Genomic DNA, 21,680 nt, shown 5'->3' on the forward strand with positions numbered 1-21,680 from the left:
ACTATTTTGATAGGAAAAGATCTCCCAGATCATCAAGACAACCACCAACCTAACACCACCATGGCTATTAAACCATGTCCCAAAGTGCCATGCCTATGTCCACAAATTTCTTGAACACTTCCAAGGATGATGACTCCACCACCTCCCTGGGCAGCCTGTTCCAATGCCTGACTGCTCTTGCAGTGAAGACATTTTTCCTAATATCAAAACTAAACCTTCTCTGGCACAATTTCAGGCCCTTTCCTCTCCTTCTATCACCTGATACTAGGGAGAAGAGACCAACCCCCACCTCACTACATCCATTTTTTAAAACAATAAAACCAAAAAGAGAGCACAAGTTTTACTCTGTAGCAGCTGAGATGATCACCCAGTTTGGCTCTGCTCACAAAGTGTAACTCAGTATTTTGTTTTTGCATCTCCGACAGAGCTGAGGCAGCAGAGGATCCTGCCCACAATGCACCAGCCACAACAGGACCTTTTCTGCTTTTAGAGGAATTTTGTCCCATTTAACTTGGGAAAGTAATGGGGCAAGCAAACCCTTTTGGCTCTCATTAGTACAGATGCTTTTTTTCTCCCCATCCCGTTCTCCATTTCTTGTGTGTAGCTGCTATCTGGTGAAGGCTGTTTCTATAACCTGTGCCTTAGAAGCAGACAGGCAAGCAGAGAGAGCATCCCTTCAAACAAAGCCCCAAACTCTGGAATGCTTATCTAGCAACTCCACCAGACAGGAAGTTTTCTGTCATCTCCAGAAACTCACTGCAACTCTTCAAAGCAAAAATTCTACTCTGCAACTGGCCTCTGCTTTTAGTTAAGTGCCTTTGTTAAGAGCTACCTCCCCTCATTCAGTTTGCTCAAAGCTGGACAAAGCTGCAGTGCAGTGACTGGCATCAAAACTGATGGCAGAGGTTGCTCATGACATTGCAGCTGTAGTGAACCCTTCACAGATTTCAACAAATGGGAGTTATTTCTGGTATCTACCACAGAAAATAAGCCTCATCCCCAAACCTGCCATACCCAGAGGACTTGCAAAGTCCATCTCCACTGATAAATTCATCAGCTTTATACAACCACTTGTTCATCTGCAAACTTCCCTTCCCCAAATCAATCATATTTGGCATTAGAATGGCTTTGCTTTCAGACAGTGAAGATCACACCAGCTCCTGTGCTCCCTGCAGTTACCAGTATGTTGAAGCCCTGCAACATGGAATACCGTTCACCAAGGAAAAATCTTCTCCTGCAGCTTTCAGCTCAGTGACATTTCTAACCCTCATGCCAAAAGAAATCTCACGACTGAAATATTCTCATTTTCAGCCTTTGCACATGATCTGCTGCAAGCAACAGCAGAGAAAATTATTTACTTCCAACCACCAGCTCCTGCAGGGTGGGGAGAGACTAGGGAGGGACAACACATGGGCTGGGTTTTTACTTGCCACAAAACAGGAAAGGGAGATGCCTGAGAAAAAAGACTTTTGAATAAACCTTTGCTAACTGTTTCTGGCAGTTCAGAGACAACTGCACCTTGAGAGCCAACCTCACTGCTGTCGGAAACTGAAAAGGAGACAATTAGTGAAAATAAAAGGAAGATGGTAAGCTAGAAGAATTCTGAGCTGCCACCACAGCAATAAGGCTTTGCTTTGCTTCTGCACTCCAAGAATGACAAGAAAAGTCCCTCCATTTGCTACACTTTAAACTGGAGATTGATGCCAGGTTGGTTTGTGTGGTTTTTTTTTCAACCATGTTGTTTGTTTGTGGGTTTTTGTTTTCATCCACGATTTTAATACAGCCAAAATGAGTTTCTAACAGAAACGACAGCAAAGGTTTCACCCCTTTATACTAGTTCCTATGTTCATTTATAGGGGAAAGTATAACATCAAAAAACAAACACTATTTGCACCTAAATTTCCAGCAGCACTGAATTCAGTGCTTTGCTAGTGCCCACACTGAGAAGTCTTGCATCTGATTTACAACCATAATTACAGTGTAGTTATACTGCTAAAATTCCCCAGGAAAAAAAGGCAAGAAATTAAAAAAATATTAAAAAAAAAAAAAAAGGAAAGATGTTATTTTTCAACATCCAAGAGAAAGATTTTTATTCTTAATTTCAACATGAAGAATTCTACCAGGATAACCAGAAATGGTAAATTTCCCTGAGGAGGTAAGGTGCTGTTGTACACCAGGTGCCCACCAAAGTCACTGTCGCTCCCCCCTCCTCAGCTGGGCAGGGGAGAGAAAAATATAAGGCTCAGCTCCTGGGTCAAGCTGAGTACAGGGAGATACACTCAGCAATGACCCATCACAGGCAAAACAGACTTGACTTGGGGGAAAATTAATTTATTGCCAATTAGAAGTCAGAGCAGGGTAATGATAAATAAACCCAAATCTTAGACCACCTTTCCCCTATGCCACCCTTCTTCCCAGGCTCAACTTCACTCCCAAATTCTCTGCCTCCCCCTCTCAGCAGTGCAAGAGGATGGGGAATGGGAGCTGTGGTCAGTTAATCACATGCTGTCTCCGCTCCATCTTCCTCCTCACACTCTTCCCCTGCTCCAGCGTGGGGTCCCTCCCACCGAAGACAGTCCTCCATGAACTTCTCCATCATGGGTCCTTCCTACAGGCTGGAGCTCTTCATGAACTGTGCCAGTGTGGGCCCCTTCCATGGGGCATAGTCCTTCAGGAACAGACTGCTTCAGTGTCAGCTACCCACAGGGTCCCAGCCTCATCTGAGCATATCCACTTCCTCAGGTGTGAGGTGCTCTACCATGGACCTCCATGGGCTGCAGGTGGACAGCCTGCCTCACCATGGGTTTCGCCATGGACTACAGGAGAATCTCTGCTCTGGTGTCTGGAGGACCTCCTAGCCCTCCTTCACTGCTGCCTGCAGAGTTGTTTCTCTCACATCTTCACTCCTCTCTTCTGACTGCTTCTGCTCTCGTGTGTTTCCCCCCTGCTTCTTAAATAAGTAATCCCAGAGGTGCCGCTACTGTCACTGATGGGCTCAGCCTTGGCCAATGGCAGGTTCATCTTGGAGCTGGCTGGCAATGGCTCTGTCAGACGTGGAGGAAGCTTCTGGCAGCTTCTCACAGAAGCCACCCCTGTAGCCCCCCCGCCACACAAACCCAATCAGAGTGCCTGAGGTTTTTTGACACTGAAGAAGTTCTGACTATTGAAATGAAGAGATGATTATTGCAAGGCTTTCCACATTATCCAGGTCATTTTCTCATACATTAATGACATAATAGAAATTTATGGAAGGCTTTATTGAATCTTAATTGCTCCCTAAGACCATGACTGAAATAGAAATTGTGACTGCATTCTGTGTTGACTGCTGCAGCAGATGCTGAGGATGCAGAACCCTGAATTCAGGTTCTTTCCTTTAAGGGAAACTTCCAATTCTTCCTATTTACACATGTTTTCTATGTTTTCTGTAAAGTCACACAATACTTTGTCATCTACAAATTTTTGCCAGCTCTTAAAAAATTCTGTTAGCTTGTAGGCTAATACCCAAACATTCCTGATAGTCCCCTGTGAAAGTTGTTTTGGAAGGGTGAGATGGATAACTCCAATATTTAGTTTGCTACTAGAAGGCTCTAATTTTTTCTTGAAGGCTTCTCTTATTCTTTTACAAGGAGGAACATTTTAAACCAGAACACCATGGAAGAAATGAAATTGCACCTTCCTCACTAGCAAATGAGCTCAAAGTAGCCCAATTACAATTAAAACATGACATCTTTATCACCCATTAATGATGAGAAATACTGTAAGTCAAGGACAAATCTGTTTACAATATAATAATCCACCTCAAGCGACTACCAGGAGAATTTACCAGTGCCTAAAAAATTGCCATAAATTACACTCTTAGTGGAGAAGTCTGAAGTTTCTGATACAGTCCAGCTCTTGCAGATGCCACTGAATATTAGAGATTTCTAAATATGTAAAAATAGAACTCCTTTGGTTGAAATGATGTCCCTCTGAGAAAGTGGAAAACCCAGAAACTGCAAAACCCAGGAAAAGTTTTTTGAAGGCTGACTTAAAAACAAGAGCTGCACTCCAGTGTGATCTTGTGCATTTGTAACCTGGTTTAGAAGATGGATGCAGGACCATATTTAGCAGGAACAGTTTCCACAGCCTTTCACACTGTTGCTAATTTCTTCTTCTAGTTTCTTCCTTTCCTCCTCTTTGGACATCCGGGTGTTTCTCTCTTCCCAGCTGGGATTGTTGTGGCTATTCAGTACTTTGCTGCTCTGTGTGTGCCACATCTCATAATAGAGGTTGTTTGGACTTGCAAGGAGATCTGAATGTCTACCACGCTCCACAACTTTACCCTGCAAGAGAAGGAAAGTCAGTCAGTCACCTAGACCTTCAGCAATATAAATGCTACCAACACACAGGACTTGGGTTTGCAATAGGGATTAGCACAGAGAAGGATGTTGGGGTAGCAGTGAGAGACTGAACATGATGCGCTGAATTGTGTGTTACATGGTGAGCAGGAAAGGGAGGTTCAGACTGGAGAGCAGGGAGAAATTCTTTCCAGTGAGGGTGGTGAGACACTGGAACAGGCTGCCCAGGGATGCTGTTGATGTCTCCTCCCTGAAGGTGTTCAAAGCCAAGCTGGATGAGGCATTGAGCAACCTGATCTAGTGGAAGGTGTCCTTGCCCATGGCAGCAGGTTGGAACTAGATGATATTTTTAAGTTCCCTTCCAACCCAAATCATTCTATGAATCAATGAAAAACAGTGAGCTGTGCTCCTCTCAACTGAAAATAAATGGGAATGAAAATGCCTCTTGTCCAGTTGGTCAAAATTTAAAGCCTATCAACATGAAGTTTTAATGTCTCTTCCAGTTTAAGTAGTAAATGTAAACAGAGAGATGTGTTTCATAGTTTCATTCAGGGTTGGAAGGGACCACAAGGATCATCTAGTTCCAACCCCCCTGCCATGGGCAGGGACACCCCACACTAGACCAGGCTGGACAGAGCCTCATCCATCCTGCTCTTAAACACCCCCAGGGACGGGGCCTCGACCACCTCCCTGGACAACACATTCCAGGGTTTCACCACTCTCATGGTGAAGAACCTCCTCCTCACATCTAGCCTGAATCTCCCCACCTCCAGCTTCATTCCATTCCCCCTAGTCCTATCACTCCCTGAGATCCTGAGAAGTCCTTCCCCAGCCTTCCTGTAGGCCCCTTTCAGATACTGGAAGGCGACAATTAGGTCACCTCGGAGCCTTCTCTTCTGCAGACTGAACAGCCCCAACTCCTTCAGTCTGTCCTCATAGGAGAGGTGCTCCAGCCCTCTGATCATCCTCCTGGCCCTTCTCTGGACACGTTCCAGCACCTCCACATCCCTCTTGTAATAGGGGCTCCAGAACTGGACACAGTACTCCAGGTGGGGTCTCACCAGGGCTGAGTAGAGGGGGAGGATCACCTCCCTCGACCTGCTGGCCACACTTCTCCTGATGCAGCCCAGGATCTGATTGGCTTTGCGGGCTGCAAGTGCACATTGAGAGCTCATGTTGAGCTTTTTGTCCACCAGCACCCCCAAGTCTCTCTCCTCAGGGCTACTTTCCAGCCAGTCACTGCCCAGCCTGTATTTGTGCCTGGGATTGCCTCGACCCAGATGCAGGACCCTGCACTTGCTCTTATTGAACTTCATGAGGTTGGCCTGTGCCCACCTCTCCAGCCTGTCAAGGTCCCTCTGGATGGCCTCCCTTCCCTCCAGTGTGTCTGCTGCACCACACAGCTTGGTGTCATCAGCAAACTTGCTGAGGGTGCACTCAATGCCACTGTCCATGTCCCCCACAAAGATGTTGAAGCAAGATGAGGAGCAAGATGTTAAACAACTAGTGCAAAAGTAGCAGCAGCATACCAACCAAATGTGTTTGGCTTTGCTTGGCAACAAACTCACTGACACTAAGGAGCTAAAAGAAAAGAGCACAGAGAGATTTGTACTAGATGTGTGCTACAGCTCTTAGCACAAGAAGGACATTAACCTGGTTTGAGCAGGTATGGAGGGGGCCAGGCTGAGAGTTTCGGTTGTTCAGCCTGGAGAAGACAAGGCTCCAGGGAGACCTTCTGGTGGCCTTCCAGGACTTTAAGGGACCATTCAGAAAGCTAGGGACAGACTTTTGAGCAGAACCTGTTGTGGCAGGACAAGGGGTGATGGTTTGAACTAAGAGAGGGAGGTTTAGACTGGAGAGATGGGGAAAATTTTCTTATACTGAGGGTAGTGAGACCCTGTCCCAGGTTGCCCAGAGATGTGGTAGATGCTCTGTCCCTGGAACCATTCCAGGTCAGGTTGTTTGTCACTCTGAACAACCTGCTCTAGTTGCAGATGTCCCTGCCGACTGCAGGGCATTGGCCTAAATGAGCCTTAAAGGTTCCTCCCACCCCAAGCCACTCTGTGACTGTATGATTAAAAAATCCAGACTCATCCCTTCACTCTGAGATACACTTCTACATTCATGGACACCAAATCATCATAATATATTCATCCTGCAGATCTTCTGTCTTTTGGGAAAAGACAGTGTTAGATGGACAACTACATGGATTTTATATTAGCTCTAAATTCTGATCTACAATTAAATCTACCTCCTTGTGACAGCTGCTGATGAACATGCTGGGAAAAAAAATGGGTCTTGTCACTTCCATTACCAGTCATGCTGGTGGAATCTGAACAAACAGACACTTGACCAACACCACTGCAGAATTTACTTAGACTTTTCAGTGGTTAGATTTTGGAGCAGCAGAGACTAGGCGTCCTGGTCTGAGCTAGAGCAGAACTAATTCTGTTCAATGTTTGGATTTCCCAGCTCAGGCTCTGCTCAGTGAGGCATTTTCTGAAGTTCAGGGCAGGTTTACACAGCCCGGGGCTACTTCTAGCAGTGAGCAGCTCATGGGGAGAGTTCCTGCCAAGGGCTGGGCTGTAGAAAGGCTCTGGCTTGGCTTTGCTTCTGGGCACACTGAGGGTACTATCATATCTTGTGCCCCACCTTGGAGTGTAGGAAGTTAATGGTTGCACTTGCAGGTGCCCTTCAACTGACCCAATAGGGATTCCATCTCACGGATGGCATCTTCAGGGAAAGCTAAGTGTCACTAGGATCAAGCCTCTTCTTCACTGACCAGTGCTCAAGGAGGACTCTCTCCCTTCTGCCTTCCATTCTGATCCCCGTGTTCCTGAATCCAGTTCCAAGATCCAGCTCCTGAATCTAGTTCACATCTGCTGCTGATTCCAGTCTGGGACTTGCCCAGTGCCTGCCCCCAGCATCAGTGGTGCCAATGGTGACACCATTGCTATCAGGGGTTGGGTTCCATGTTGGTTTGTGTCTCTGTCTCAACTTCATGGGAATGTTCTTCTTTCCATCCCAGCTCAGCCCATCAGTCTCCCTTCTTCCCCTTCTCCTCCTGTTGGAGAGCAGAGGGGTTCATGGGAAGCCTCTGACACTCACTTGGTCATCAGCCCATCCTCAACCCTTGACACCAGGCTTTTGAACTATGGCTTCTTGTTCAGTTGGGTTTTTTTTAATAACTCTTGAATGCTCATCAAAATGTAACTGCTCTGTTTAGCTTCACAGTGTGAAGATCAATATAATTAATTCAATATTAGTTTACTCACTCAGGGATTATTCTGATTTTGCCTAGGCAAAGATGCAGATGCTGGAATTATGATACTCTGTGTCCACTGCTAAGCAAAACCAGTCACAATCACCTCATCTCTACTCCTCAGTCCTGTTCATCTGGTTCTAGGACAGTGCTGATCAACCAAGCTGGGACAACAAGAGGCATCTTTCTGCTGAGCAAAGAATGCCTCACAAAGCAGTCAGGCACCCCAAGCGCTGCACCACCCTGCCTTGCTCATTCACAATCTTTGTTCCATCACCACCACTCAGGGAAGCGAGAGCCCTGCCTGGTTTACAGCTTCAGGTTGTACTTTTATTTGCAATTTAACAGTTACACCCTAACACAAAACATGCTCTTAGCAAGCTGTGAAATCTTGCCTTGAAAATAAAAAGTTGCAGATTGTCTTGTAACACTATAAAAAAAACCCACAAAACACTTGCAAGATGTTTTACCATGGAGTTACAGAAAGGATACACCTTAGGAAGTGGTTCTGCAGCCAAAGCTGAAAGGACAAGCTGATCAAAAGCAAATCAAAACTCCACAGAGCAGCAGGGATGGTTTATTCCACTGCTTCACTTAGTGAGTTGGAAGAGACCTCCAAGATCAAGTCCAACCTTCAACCCAACACCATCAGGGCCATTAAACCAGGTGCCCAGGTGCCATGTCCACACATTTCTTGAACACCTTCAGGGACAGTGACTCCACCACCTCCCTGGGCAGCCTGTTCCAATGCCTGACCACTTTTCCAGTCAAGACATTTTTCCTAATATCCAACCTAAACCTCCCCTGGCACAATTTCAGGCCATTTCCTCTCCTTCTGTCACCTGATGCTAGGGAAAAGAGACCAACCCCACCTCACTCCAACCTCCTGTCAGAGTTGTGGAGAACAATGAAGTCTCCCCTCAGCCTCCTCTTCTCCAGACTAAACAGCCCCAGTTCCCTCCACTGCTCCTCATTAGACCTGTTCTCCAGACCCTTCACCACCTTTGTTGCCCTCCATACGAAGTTAAAACTTGTATACCAAAAATAGTTCTGAATGTCACCATTTCAGGAGATTTTGTTCTGATTCCCCATGAAATCTTTAACATACTGTAGGAATAATGTATTTTCTTTCAGATATGCATATTTTAGTCACTAAATACACCTATGATCACAAGCATATAAATAGCAACTGAAAAAAATGAATGCAGAGATAAATTTAACATCTATTATCAGCAGATTAGAGCATTAGATTTTCAGCATTATCAGTTAAAAACCTATGAAGGTATAATAAGGACATGTTTATTTTAAATTTATAGCCAGACAGGGGTAATAGAGAAGAAAATGGACTTAGGAGAGACTGAATGTAAGATAACAGCCAAATAGTGATATTAGTAAATCAAATGTTGAAACTTTTTTTCCCCCCTTAGAAGCCCACAGAAAGAGAATAATCAGGTACAATATTCTCCAGGTACAATAGAGAACAGTGCCCAGATTTATCACATAATTAGAGTGAACAATCCTACAACAGTTTTATCTGCAGGGAAACAGAACACACTGTCCTCTCTCTTTCCATTGAAAGAAAAATAAACAATGGATGTATGTGAAAAACAGAGACTCACTAAGCACTGAGAGCAAGACAAAAATTGGGGAACACACGAGGAAACCTGATCTGACAGAAACATGGAGCTGATGATACAAAACACATGCAACATGAAGCCAGTGTAATGACTGAAATCTGTCATAATCCAGATCAAGAACACAGAATTAAATGAATCCCTGAGCCCCAGCATGGTGGGCTTGGAAAAGACCTCTGGAGCTCATGCAGTCCAACCCCCCTGCTGAAGCAGGGACATCCACAGCAGGTTGCCCATGATCACAATGTCCAGGTGGGTTTGAAATCTCTCTAGAGGAGACTCCACAACCTCTCTGGGCAGCCTGTTCCAGGACTCCAGCACCATCACACCAAAGAATTTTCTCCTCCTGTTCAGATGAAGCTCCTGTGTTCCACTTTGTGCCAATTGCCCCTTGTTCTATCATGGGACTCCACTGAAGAGTCTGGCCCCATCCTTTTGCTCCTACCCTTTAGCTCTTGCTGAGCAATGATCAGATTCCCTCTCAGGCTGCTCTTCTGCAGGCTCAGTGGCCCCAGGTCTCTTAGCCTTTCCTCCTCACAGAGTCCACTGGACTCTCTCTAATAGTTCCCTGTCTCTTTCAAACTGGGGAGCCCAGAAATGAACCCAGTACTTCAGATGTGCCCTCCCCAGGGCAGAGTAGAGGGAGAGAAGACCCTCCCTCAATCCGATAGTCACACTCTTCTGAATGCACCTCAGGAGACCATCGGCCTTCTTGTCTACGAGGGCACATTGCTGGCTCATGGTGAACTTGCCCACCAGCACCTGCCCATATGTTGAACTAGACTGGACCCAGTACTGACCCCTGAAGAACACTGTGAAATGCAGGACTCCAACTAGACCCCGCATGCTGATCATAACCCTCTGAGCTCTGTCCTTCAGCCAGTTCTCAATTCAACTCACTGTTCACTCATCCAACCCATGCTTCCTAAGCTTCCCTGTGAGGATATTGTGGAAGACAATGTCCAAACCCTTTGTGAAATATGCAAGTGAAGTAAAAACACAACACACAAGAGAGTCTCACATCCCAGGTTTCTGCAACTGATAAACTGCAAAGAAGAGCAACACAAAGAGCAAAGCTTGGCCTAGAACTTTCTAAGGTTGTTCATTTCCAAAGAAAGACCTTCCAGGAGCTTGGTGGGAGTGTAATACTTGAAAATGGACACACAGAGTCTAAACCAGACACTGACATGATGTGAAAATTACACATCACCAGGTGATGACCTCACCTTATCCAGCACAATGATTTCATCTGCATCAACTACTGTGGACAGCCTGTGAGCAATGAAAACTGATGTCCGGTGCTTCACCATGGCCCTCATGGCACTGAGGATGTTCTGCAGGATTAAGAGAGAGAGAAACTCTTAGACACTCCTGGGTGGTCTGAAAAGTAAAAATGCTGTCTGGAAGCAGGCAAATTACTGTAAATCAGTTTTGAAAAGCATCTCCAGCACTGCTCTAGCTGCACAATGAGATACAGCTACAAGCAGGGACAGAAAAAACCCAGAATAATCAAAAGCAGGTTCTGATGAGGTCCTCAAGCTGCAAAAAAACCAAACAACCTCATATTCATAGAAAACAGATAGCTCAGGGAACACAGAGAGAGAAGTGTGCCTTGATTTCAGGCCAAACTTCCCCACATCACCATGCTACACTAGCAGTAAAGACATGAGATTTACAAATCATCCTCAAACTTCCCAATTACTGGAAGTGAAAGAAAAAGAATCCCTCTCAACAGCATGCCAGTGTGGAGCATGGAGTTAAAGCAATCATGCAAGTTAGCTTTATTGTCTTCCTTTCTTCCTTCCTTCCCTTCTTCTCTTTCTTTCTTCTTCTCTTACTCTCTTCTTTTCCATTTCTGTATTCCATCTTCCCAAAGCAAACTCAGATCCTAGCAGCGCTAAATGGGACGTTGTGCCCTGGCCACAAGAAGCACAGTGTAGTGCTGTCCTTCCCCTGAGCAGCCTGTGTCAGACAGCATCTCAATTACCAGAGATACTTTTGTGCAAAGGACTCAAATTAATTTGCCTGCCTTTCAGAAGCAGCTCTGCTCTAAACCTTTCAGCTTTGCTTAGGGTTCTTGCAATAAATGCAGCAAAGCAAAAGAGAGAAAGAATCCAAGTTGAGTTCTGCAGAACTGGGTGTTACAAACATTTCTGGCCCAATGAGGAGCTGGGCTACAGTTGAATGCTGCACTGTAGAGCTGTGCAGTTTGGACTTGTATTTCTTTGTGTCTGGAAAATGAAAGTAATTTAGTGATCACAGGTCAATAAATTTGCTCGATAATCTGCATAAGTGAACACAAACATAGCTCAAGCTATGTTTGTGAAATTACTGCTGCTGTTGAGAGTTGAGTGTTTAAGCAATGATGTGGTTATGCAGCCTGATGCAGTTACTGTGGTAGTGTCATGACATCAATGTCACAACACACTGATGTTCCACAGCCCTCCTGTGAAAGGAATACAAATTACTGCAGGTTACACCTCCCCGATTTGCATCCACAAAAGATGCTGCACAGTCATCAAGAGGTTTTCTGTTCTGCATGATGTCACCATTATTTATAAGACATTTTTAGTGAGTGCTAGATGTCATCTAAAGCCTTTCAAAGTGGTTGGAAATGTCCACACTTCATGGCCACATGAGGTACATAAATAGCTTCAAGAGAAGGTTTAATGGTGAACAGGACATCAAGACTGCAAAAGAGGAAATACACCCAGGGACAGAGTTGGTGTTCTTCACTTTGTCTGACAGTGAACAGCCTCAGTACCTCTGTTCTGGCCTTTAGGACCAGAGACTTAGACATAGGATCTCTGAACAATGACACCAAGAAACCATGAAAGCAACCAGGTGAAAAGAAGAGAAAAGCATCAGAATCAGACATCATTACACCACTTAAGGTTTAGATTATTTTTTTATTACCTCTTCTGTAATTGAATCTAAAGATGATGTGGCTTCATCGTAGAGAAAAATAAGTGGCTCCTTTAACATTGCTCTAGCAATTGCAACTCTTTGCTTTTCTCCTCCTGAACAGGTGGGGAGGAAAGAAAGAAATAAAAAAGATGACATTACAATCATGCTATTCAAAATCCAACAGCAGACATGACATTGGAACAGGTTGCCCTGGGAAGCTGTGGATGCACCCTCCCTGGACTTGTTCAGGCCTTGACCAACCTGGTATAGTGGAAGGAGTCCCTGTCCATGCCATAAGGGATGGAACTGGATGATCTTTGAGGTCCCTTCCGACCCAAACCATTCTGTGATTCTGATTGCTTTGGGGGTTGGCTCTTTTTGCTTTTTAATATCCCCCATAGCTGTTACCGATAAAAGTCTGCACATGTTACATCAGGTATCACACGACTTCCTGCTCCTGATTGAAGACTAGTCATCCTTTTTGAAAAGGACAGAGAATTATTCTGTAGATGCTACGAGGCAGGAGCCTCATACAGGTAACTAAGGACAATGTGCAGTATATAGCACACCAGGGAGCACAAGCTTATTCACCCGGTGTAAGCTGTACCCCGAGCAGTAGCTCCACACACATCCATCCTGGTTTCTCTCACAAATAAACGCTGCTCTGCCCACGCTGCTGTATTGAATTTCACACACCTTGCACACACATTTTTTCCTTCAGGTCTCTCCTTGAAATTAATCTTCCCACTCCATAATGGCCCAGATTTAATGTGTCATAGAATCATAGAACCATAGAACTGTTGAGGTTGGAAGAGAGCTTTGGGATCATCAGGCCCAGTCACTCACCTAGAACTCACAATTCCCTTGCTATTGCTAAGCTACTGCCACTAAACCACACCCCTCAGTACCACATCCACACATCTTTTAAATATCTCCAGGGATGCTGACTCCATCACCTCCCTAGACAGCCTGTTCCAGTGCCTGAGAACCCCTTCTGGGAAGCAATTTTTCCTAATACCCAACCTGAACCAAGCCCTTGGCTCAATTAGAGACCATTTTCTCTTGTCCTGTCAATTGCTGCATGTGAAGAGACCAGCTCCCACTTCACTCCAGCCTCCTTTGAGGTAGCTGTAGAGAGTGATGAGGTCTTCCCTCAGCTTCCCAACAGTTCTAAGCAGCAGATTTCATTAAAGAATCAGAGTATCTTTGGGTGGAAGAGACTGTCGAGATCATCCGGCACTTCAGGGTCACCATTAAACCATGTCCCTAAGCACCAGATCCACATGCACCAGGGATGGTGACTCCACCACTGCCCTCATACTACAAACCACCTTCATTATGCAATCTACTGCCCACTGTTTCCTAATGCATCCCAGTTTCAGGCTTGTTTCCTTCCTTCAGAATTCTTACAGCCAACATTTACTCCAGAATAACTGAAGACAACTTTCACAGACAAGAAAACAGGTGCATCTGGGAACTTAAAATCTGCTAAACATTTGGCATGCAACACAAACACTTCACGTTTGTGCCCTTGTCCTCCTTTGTTTTATTCAAGACTTCAAAACATTCCATTTAATACCACTATATCCTTGTTAATGTTCCATTCCTATCAGGAGAGAACACGCTTTAATAAACCATTTAAAAGGCTGATAATCATGCTGCAGTTCACATTTTCAACTGTCTTTGGCAGAACTCGGTGGCAATTAGAACTGTACAATTTGCTCAGTCTATTTTAATACACACTCTTTATCTCTCTCTCTTCTTTATAGCACGTTCAAAACTCACAGCTTGACAGTATCCCTGTCTGAAAGATACACTGCAATAACAAAATCCAAGGTCCTCCCTTACTTTTGTAACATATTGACACATTGCTTCATGTTCTTCCCCATCCATCTTCAGGACAGCAGCAGGTTAATTGTTTTGTTTACAAAATCAGGAGTTTGGGGCTGCTACCTCCCAGCAATTAGAAAACACTGAAGAGGACTCTACTTGAAAAAGTCAAAATAACTTTTATTTACTTAATGAATCAATCACCAAGACCAGATTTTTTTTCCTAATGTCTAATCTAAACCTCCCCTGGTACACCTTGAGGCCACTACCTCTCATCCTGTCACTTGCCACTTGGGAGAAGAGACCAACACCCACCTGTTTCTAACCTCCTTTCAGGGAGTTAGAGAGCCAGAAGGTCTCCCTTCAGCCTCCTTTTCTTGAGGCTGAACAAACCTAGTGACCTCAGCTGCTCCCCACAAGACCTGTTCTCCAGACCCTTCATCAGCTTTGCTGCCCTTCTCTGGACCCACTCTAGCAACCTGTGTCTGCTTCAGGACCTACCCGAGAGCTTGAGTCCTCGTTCCCCAACTTGAGTGTTGTAACCATTTGGCATTCGGAGAATAGCCTCATGGATCCCTGCCAGCTTTGCCACCGCATGCACCTCTTCTGGAGTGGCACCAATATTGCCATAGAGCAGGTTGTAATAGATAGTGTTGTGGAAGAGAACAGCATCCTACAGGTATAGAGAGGTTAGATGACCCTGAACAAGGGTTTAAAAACTGTTCCCAGTTCATGAAAGAAATCAGTACAGAATAGTTCATATTTTTCTATAAAGCCTGAAGGTAAAAGTATTTGGGGAAATTTGCCAGAACTGGGACTGATACATTTTGTGTCCTAAGTACATGTCACAGATATTTTAACCACTTTGCTAACTCATTATGGGTGGCAATCAACTACAAAGCTAAATCACTTAAAGCTGGAGGCAGTTTCTCATGAAGAGCCTTAAAGATGCTTCAAAAATGGGATCTATGTGACGATGCACACAAAACCATCCTATTTCCTGAGGGGGCAAGAAGCATGGCGACTTCCGGAGGAATGAGACAACACCACTTGAAAGGATTTGCCTCCATTAAAGCACAGGGTCAAAATACAGGGAACCACTGTTATGATGGACTGTTTGGGGAGAAAGAAACATGGTCTACCTGAGGTACAACTCCTATGGCCTTTCTCAGACTTTCCAAACTGACATCTTGTATGTTCTGTCCAGCAACATAAATATTTCCTTTCTGAGGTTCATAGAAACGAAATAACAATCTCACAATTGTGCTTTTCCTGAAACATAAAAGAATTGAAGCTTGTGTTACACTGCTGGTTTGCCATTTACAATCTCCAAACAGAACTGATGCCACAAACAAAAAAGATGACAAGCAAAACACAAGAAGAAACGCTTTTAAGAAACAGAATTCTGCATCATTGATTGGTGTATTTAGTCCATTTACCCACCCTGACCCACTACCTCCTACAATGGCCACTTTTTTTCCTGCAGGGACTTCAAAAGACACTCCAGCAAGAACTTTCTGCCCCTCAAGGTATTCAAAATGCACATTATCAAAGGCGATGGAAGCAGTCTGTGGTGTGATCTGCAGGGGTGGAGCCAGCTCTTTGTCCTGTTAAAAGAAGAGTACCACTTTATCTGCTGCCCAGAAGGTATCTCAAGCAGTTCAACAAGCTGAACAGTCTATTTCCTAGCTCAGAAAAAGGCAAACAGACACTGCAGCTTGGATATGTTGAAAATAATTATAGCCCACCACAGAAACGGAATAGGTTTGTTCTTCCTTTCCCTCACAGAAGGTAAAAACTCCTCCTGTAAACACTGCTTCATAACTTCTTTTGCAGTAATAAATTCTGCATCATTAATTGCTAATAAAATTCCAGCACATGGCATGAATACTTAAATAAAACAATCTCAATACAAACAGCTTCTGTGAAGCTACTTCTGCTGTCACTAAAAGGTTCTGCAAGAAATAAAGCAGCTGCCGTTGCACAAGCTGCACTTAGAGAGGAGGCAGAACAGCATCCTTGCAACAACATCTCTTTCTTGAAGAGAAACTAAAAGCAGAGTGAAATGGTGGCATTGCCAGGAAACAGCCCTATCAAACACCCAGATACTTTAGGAAAATAAGCTACTACTTACTTTAATTTTGGTATCTACACTGAGAAGTGTGAACAAGGTATTCATATCTATAAGTGCTTGTCTTGTCTCTCTGTACACTGTTCCCAGGAAGTTGAGGGGAAGAGAAAGCTGGAACAACAATCCATTCACCATTACTAGATCTCCAACAGAAAGGCTGCCTTAAGACAAAAGCAATGTGAGAGAATAAGGAGACTTGAAGGGTTGTCTTCTTAGGGAGCACCAAAAGGTTTAAAAATAACAATCAATCAAATTTAGTTGCTTTTATCCCATTTCTAAACCCAGCTGTTTAAACAGTAAACAAAACACATTCCCAGAAGATCAGATTTTATACAGGAAGGTGCCTGAAATAAATGGCAGTATTTGTGTGGGTTACTCTTAAAAGATGTAACAGCACCTGGAAAATAAGACAAGCAACAGATCAGGAAAGTCACAGAAAACATTAGGTTGTAAAGTTGCCAGTTCCACAGAAAGAAACATTGATGGGGTCCAAATCAGTTTGAAGGAGGAGAACTAACACATGAAAGCAAGAATCAGGAAGGACAATCTTAAACACAATGACAGACAAATCCAAACCATGGAATTTGTCATGGGAAGAGAGGCCTCTCGTGCCATGTACAGCAGAGCTGCCAAAACACACAGTGAGAACCTCTGGGCAGCTTAACATCAAATAGGCTGATCAAGGGAACACTCAGGATAACACAAGTTAAAGGTAAGCACCAGGTCAGTTCAGCTGAAGCAGATCCACAAAGATGATTTAAAGTCATATTTCTATCATCCTGCTTAAAGGCTATCCTAAATGTTCTTAAGAACAGCCATAAACTGCACCTCCTGACTTATCCACTCACAGTTTAACTCTTCCCTGTCAGAGCATCTCATAACAAAAGAGCAAAGCAGATGCAAAATATAAAGGTCTACACTTTAAACTCATCTGATACTAACAGTGTTTAAAACATCATTGTTTTACTCTAAAATCACATTGTTTTGCTAAGCCTCAACCCCATGCCTCTACAGTGTTTTCTGAAACACTCAGGCTTCACTTCATGGAGCAAACTAGACAAACAGAGATTCAACCCAAATTTTAATAATATGGCCTTATTAATCTAAGGACTGTGAGGAATACTGGTAGTAAAATAAACCACTGGGGAGAAGTTCTGCACCGTGCCAACAAGGGAGGGAAGAGGGGTGAAAAGAAAGGGTCTTTGTAGAAAGTCTAGGGAAATATTTGTATTTACAGAAGTGTCTTTGATAATCCTTCAACAGAAACTTCCCAGAGTTACATTTCCTTAGGATCTTTTTCTAACTGCTAAACATATAAAGTGTTTCTAATAAAATCACGCTAGACACTGTTGTATGCATGTGACAGAATTAATAATACTCCCAGAAACAGAAATATCCCAAACTCTCAACATGAACTCACATGAACTCTAAGTTAATTAACACTTCTATTATCTGTAATTAAGGTAAATGAGAGTCATTTTTAGCTTATAGACAGATGAGTTACCTGCGACAATGCCTTGACTGGCAAGCACCATGATGGCTGTTAAGCCAACGCTAAAGATAGCGCTCTGTCCAAAGTTCAGGAGAGCTAAAGTAGAGATAGTCTTCAGGGAAGCATTTTCATATATCCTCAAGAATTCATCATACCGTTGGGCTTCGTATTTTTCATTGTTGAAATACTAAGATATACACAAAAATAGTAACTGTCACATACTGGACTGTGTATTTATCCAGTTATAAAACTCACTATTAACATACTCCATGCACAGACAGAAGTGCTGAGGAGGGGTTGTGGGTCTAACAGCTAAAGAGAAAAGATTAATGTGTGAAACAAAAAACATGAGCAAACACCAGCAGACTCTGCACTGGGAAAGGAGACACTGGAGATCCCTACACTGGGTATCTGGTCTTGCAGGACTTCTACCTGATTAATGTCAAAATTAAACACCAGCTGCCACTAGGTACTACAAAGACAAAACAGTCTATGTAGTACTCTTCAATGAACAAAGTTTTAAGAACATGCTATCACTCCACATACATAGCCCTCTAAAGATGAATCTTATGACTCACCTTCCTTAGGCTGACAGAAGTAAGACAAAGAGCCTAGCAGTAAAGATTGGTCTTACCTTCACAGTCTCATAATTCAGTAGGGAGTCAATCGCAGCGTTACCCGCATCATTATCTGCTTTGTTCATTTCTATCCGAAACTTAGTCCTGTAAAATGAAGGTTTCACACAGTCAAGACTTGAGGCTGAGGCAACACTACACACCCTGAGCAATCCCAGGGCATCCTTACCTCCACTGTGTGACCCCTATCGTGAATGCTGCATAGGCTCCCAGAGTGCCCAGGGTTACTAAAGCAAACTCTGCACCGCATTTGTAATACTGGAATATTGAAAACAGGAGAAAAAAAGGAGTCAGAGTAATTTTCAAAACCTCACTGTTGCCTCGAAATTGTAACAACTTAGTCTAAACCTAGAACTGTGAAGGTCTCTCCCAACACACTCCCTGCTCTGAACAGCTTAAGGCTGAATGTGGGTACAAATTCAAAAAGGAAGGAGCAAGAAGAAGGGCGCAGATACAAAGGCTGGAGAAGATAACCAAGAGCAGGTGTGTGTCTGAATGCTGCAGAATGATTTTTTTCCATTATAAAACATAAATGGTGCTGATGTTTGTGCTGTCACCACAAACAAATACTGATTTGTATGCATTTTTGGTGGATTTGGAAAGAAAGCTCAAGACTGCAGAAGAGGAAAAAAGTGGCCTTGCAAAACAATTTATGAGGCATTTGCTCTACTTCAGGGTGCATCAGGAGAGAAAAGGCATGAGAAGAATTAAACCATCAAGGCAGACTGGCTGACAGCCAGCTTGATCTGCGGCTTCCAAAGGCTGTAAAATTTAACCCAACAGGGGTTTGAATTCATTTTGTTACATTCAAATTTGATTAATTCCTTCTAAAAAACCCCAACCAACCAAACAAAAAAGAACAAGGGTTTTGCTTCTAATTTAGACTAAGCCACATAATCTAGATTTAGATTTTAGAATGAAAAGGTCCAAAGATCCTGATTTCAAAGACAGTGAAGTGGGATTTATAACTTACAAACAAACAAAAGGTACAAAATCATTTATAAATTATAAACAAAAGTTTAAAATTGAGCTTACTAATCTTAAAACCTACAAAAAAGGAGAAGCCATGTTCCAAAAGGTAATTTTCCCTTTTAAGTTCTGGATAAGGATTGACCACCAGTATTGAGAAGAGAGCAAATCATCACTCCCTTCTCTACCCTCAACACACTAAGACAGAGCATTCCCAGGCATCTATTCTTTGCTTCCTAAGTATTTATCCAGATATATTTGACACTTGTGTGCAGAGTTTACTTCACTGCTCTCTTTGCTTTTACAACAAATCTGAAGAAAAATACTGAAACCTATTCACATAAATACCACTGTCTGAAGACAGGAGTTAAATGTGAAAATAATTTCAAGTGAGCCAATTTCAAGTAACTAATATATGAAAATTATGGCCTGCTCTCCTTTACAGTGGCTGCTTTCACAAACACCCTGTAAAATCAATTATTAACACTCAGTAGACTTTGGTAAAAGAAAAATCAATGGGTTATTCCTAAATTCCAACCCACAAACAAGCAACACTTACCAGAATGCCACTGACCAGAGCCACTTCAAACATCGTTGGCCCCAGATTAAATACTAAAGCACTAAGAACAAAACTGATGCCTCTCGTTCCTCTGTCAATGGTTTTTGACAGAGCTCCAGTTTGTCTACTTAGATGGAAGGCCAAATCCAGGTTATGAAGGTGCAGGAAAACATTCTTTGCTATCCTTCTGATGGAATTTTGAGCTACTTTGCCAAATACTGCATTTCTAGCTTCATTAAATAATGCTGCCCCAGCTCTTGAGATACCATCTGAAAAGAAAGATGAAGAAGTTTACAAAATGAAAATAATTAGATCTCCAACTTCCCTTCATGCATGAAATTACACTAGACTCATTCTTTATATATTTTCAACCTTTTTAGTCAAAGGTAATCTATACTTAATTGGTCCAAACCTTTCTGCTATTTTTCATTTCTAAACCATTGTGCAGACATTCTAAATCAGTTTCTTTTGCAGCTGGTTCTAAGAAAGGAGGGGAATTATAATCAAGAATCATTTCTGTAAGTATGATTTCATTTTTTAATTGGAATACCACAAGCAAGGTCACAGAACATTAGAGACAGACATAACACAGAAGTGACTATGAAATAACCATCCTAGATGCTTGGGTCAGAACTCCGCCACCCCACCACCTTACAGCAGAACATCAACCCTCGCCAACAGATTTGGGAATGCCACTTACAGCCAACAAGAACAGCAGTTGCCACTGTTGCCACTGTATTTGGTGCAGCCTCCAGATTCAGAATGTTTCCAGATATTTGGTTGAGGTTGTCTACTGCATATTTAAACATGAAGGGGACCAATATATTCATGGCCTAAAAGCAGGAGCACACCAGTTAGTTCATATGCATTAAAACATTTAAGTAGCATGCCTGTTCTTTCCTGAAATTCTCTCCTGTTACATTAATTCTGAACCACTCAGTGCAGGTGGGATGGCTCTTTTGATTTCCAGCATGATATTCCCCATACTATTAAGTCTTTACCCCTGGGACTGCAGGGTTAGTTTCTGTCTCTCACAGGCTCCTTTTAAATATCAGTTTCTATCCTGAACAAATTGTATGCTGCAAAGGCACTTAAACTGAGGCTGAGCACGCAGCACAGCAATGGCAAGACCAGGAAGATTACACACGATGCACACTCTCAATGCTGCCAAATGATGTTACAGTGGCTTGCTCTGGGTGATACTGGCAATACTTAGTAGGAAGAGCTACTGCTACAAAAGAAATAGAAGTCATCTGCTTAAGTCAAGGGAGGGGCTTCTGCCCCTCTGCTCCTCTCTGCTGAGACCTCACCTGCAGTGCTGGGGCCAGGTCTGGAGTCCTCAGCACAGCACAGACATGGACCTGTTGGAGCAGGGCCGGAGGAGGCCACAGCAATGATGGGAAGGCTGGAAGCCCTCTGCTGTGAGGCCAGGCTGACACAGTTGGGGTTGTTCAGCCTGGAGAAGAGAAGGCTCTGGGGAGACCTTCTGGTGGCCTTTCAGGACTGACAGGACAGGTAGCTGATAAGCTAGAAGGGGAGAGACCTTTGAGCACGAGCTGTTGTGACAGGACAGGGGGTAACGGTTTAACCTAAAAGAGGGAGATTCAGACTGGAGGAAGGAAGATTTTTTTTTTTTTGGACTGAGAGAGGTAAGGAGCAGATTGCCCAGAGATGTGGTAGATGATCCATCCCTGGGACCATTCCAAAGGGTCTCTGAGCTACCTGCTCTAGTTACAGATGTCCCTGCTGACTGCAAAGGGTTGGACTAGACAATCTTTAAAGATCTCTTCCAACCTAAAGCTTTCTGTAAGTCTATGACAATGGTAACACTGAGTCAGTTGGGATGTATTAAATCAAAGCTCTAGTGAAGCCAAAGAAGTTAATCCATCCTTTGTCTTCCCTGTTAGTACATTCATATTTAAAT

General features: G+C 43.5%; 1 protein-coding gene across 2 annotated transcripts in view; it reads right to left on the minus strand.

The window, feature by feature from the left end:
* Window positions 1–2,315: 2,315 nt before the first annotated feature.
* Window positions 2,316–21,680, minus strand: part of ABCB7 (ATP binding cassette subfamily B member 7) — a 42,622-nt gene continuing 23,257 nt past the window's right edge. The window contains exons 5-16 of one of the 2 annotated variants that reach the window (XM_068151980.1): window positions 20,457–20,589; window positions 19,757–20,025; window positions 18,398–18,486; window positions 18,228–18,315; window positions 17,606–17,780; window positions 16,105–16,262; window positions 15,414–15,577; window positions 15,113–15,242; window positions 14,472–14,643; window positions 12,150–12,253; window positions 10,460–10,567; window positions 2,316–4,322 (exon numbers count right to left, since the gene is read on the minus strand). In XM_068151980.1, the coding sequence (XP_068008081.1) occupies window positions 4,104–4,322; window positions 10,460–10,567; window positions 12,150–12,253; window positions 14,472–14,643; window positions 15,113–15,242; window positions 15,414–15,577; window positions 16,105–16,262; window positions 17,606–17,780; window positions 18,228–18,315; window positions 18,398–18,486; window positions 19,757–20,025; window positions 20,457–20,589 (1,809 nt within the window). In that variant the 3' untranslated portion in view covers window positions 2,316–4,103. The remainder of the gene's footprint in view (window positions 4,323–10,459; window positions 10,568–12,149; window positions 12,254–14,471; window positions 14,644–15,112; window positions 15,243–15,413; window positions 15,578–16,104; window positions 16,263–17,605; window positions 17,781–18,227; window positions 18,316–18,397; window positions 18,487–19,756; window positions 20,026–20,456; window positions 20,590–21,680) is intronic. The other variant, XM_068151981.1, reaches the window with a different exon arrangement.

The sequence above is a fragment of the Melanerpes formicivorus genome, unplaced genomic scaffold, assembly GCF_026170545.1.
Source record: "Melanerpes formicivorus ecotype bairdi unplaced genomic scaffold, bMelFor1.0.p_v2 SCAF_22, whole genome shotgun sequence".
In the NCBI taxonomy this organism is placed as follows: Eukaryota; Metazoa; Chordata; class Aves; order Piciformes; family Picidae; genus Melanerpes; species Melanerpes formicivorus.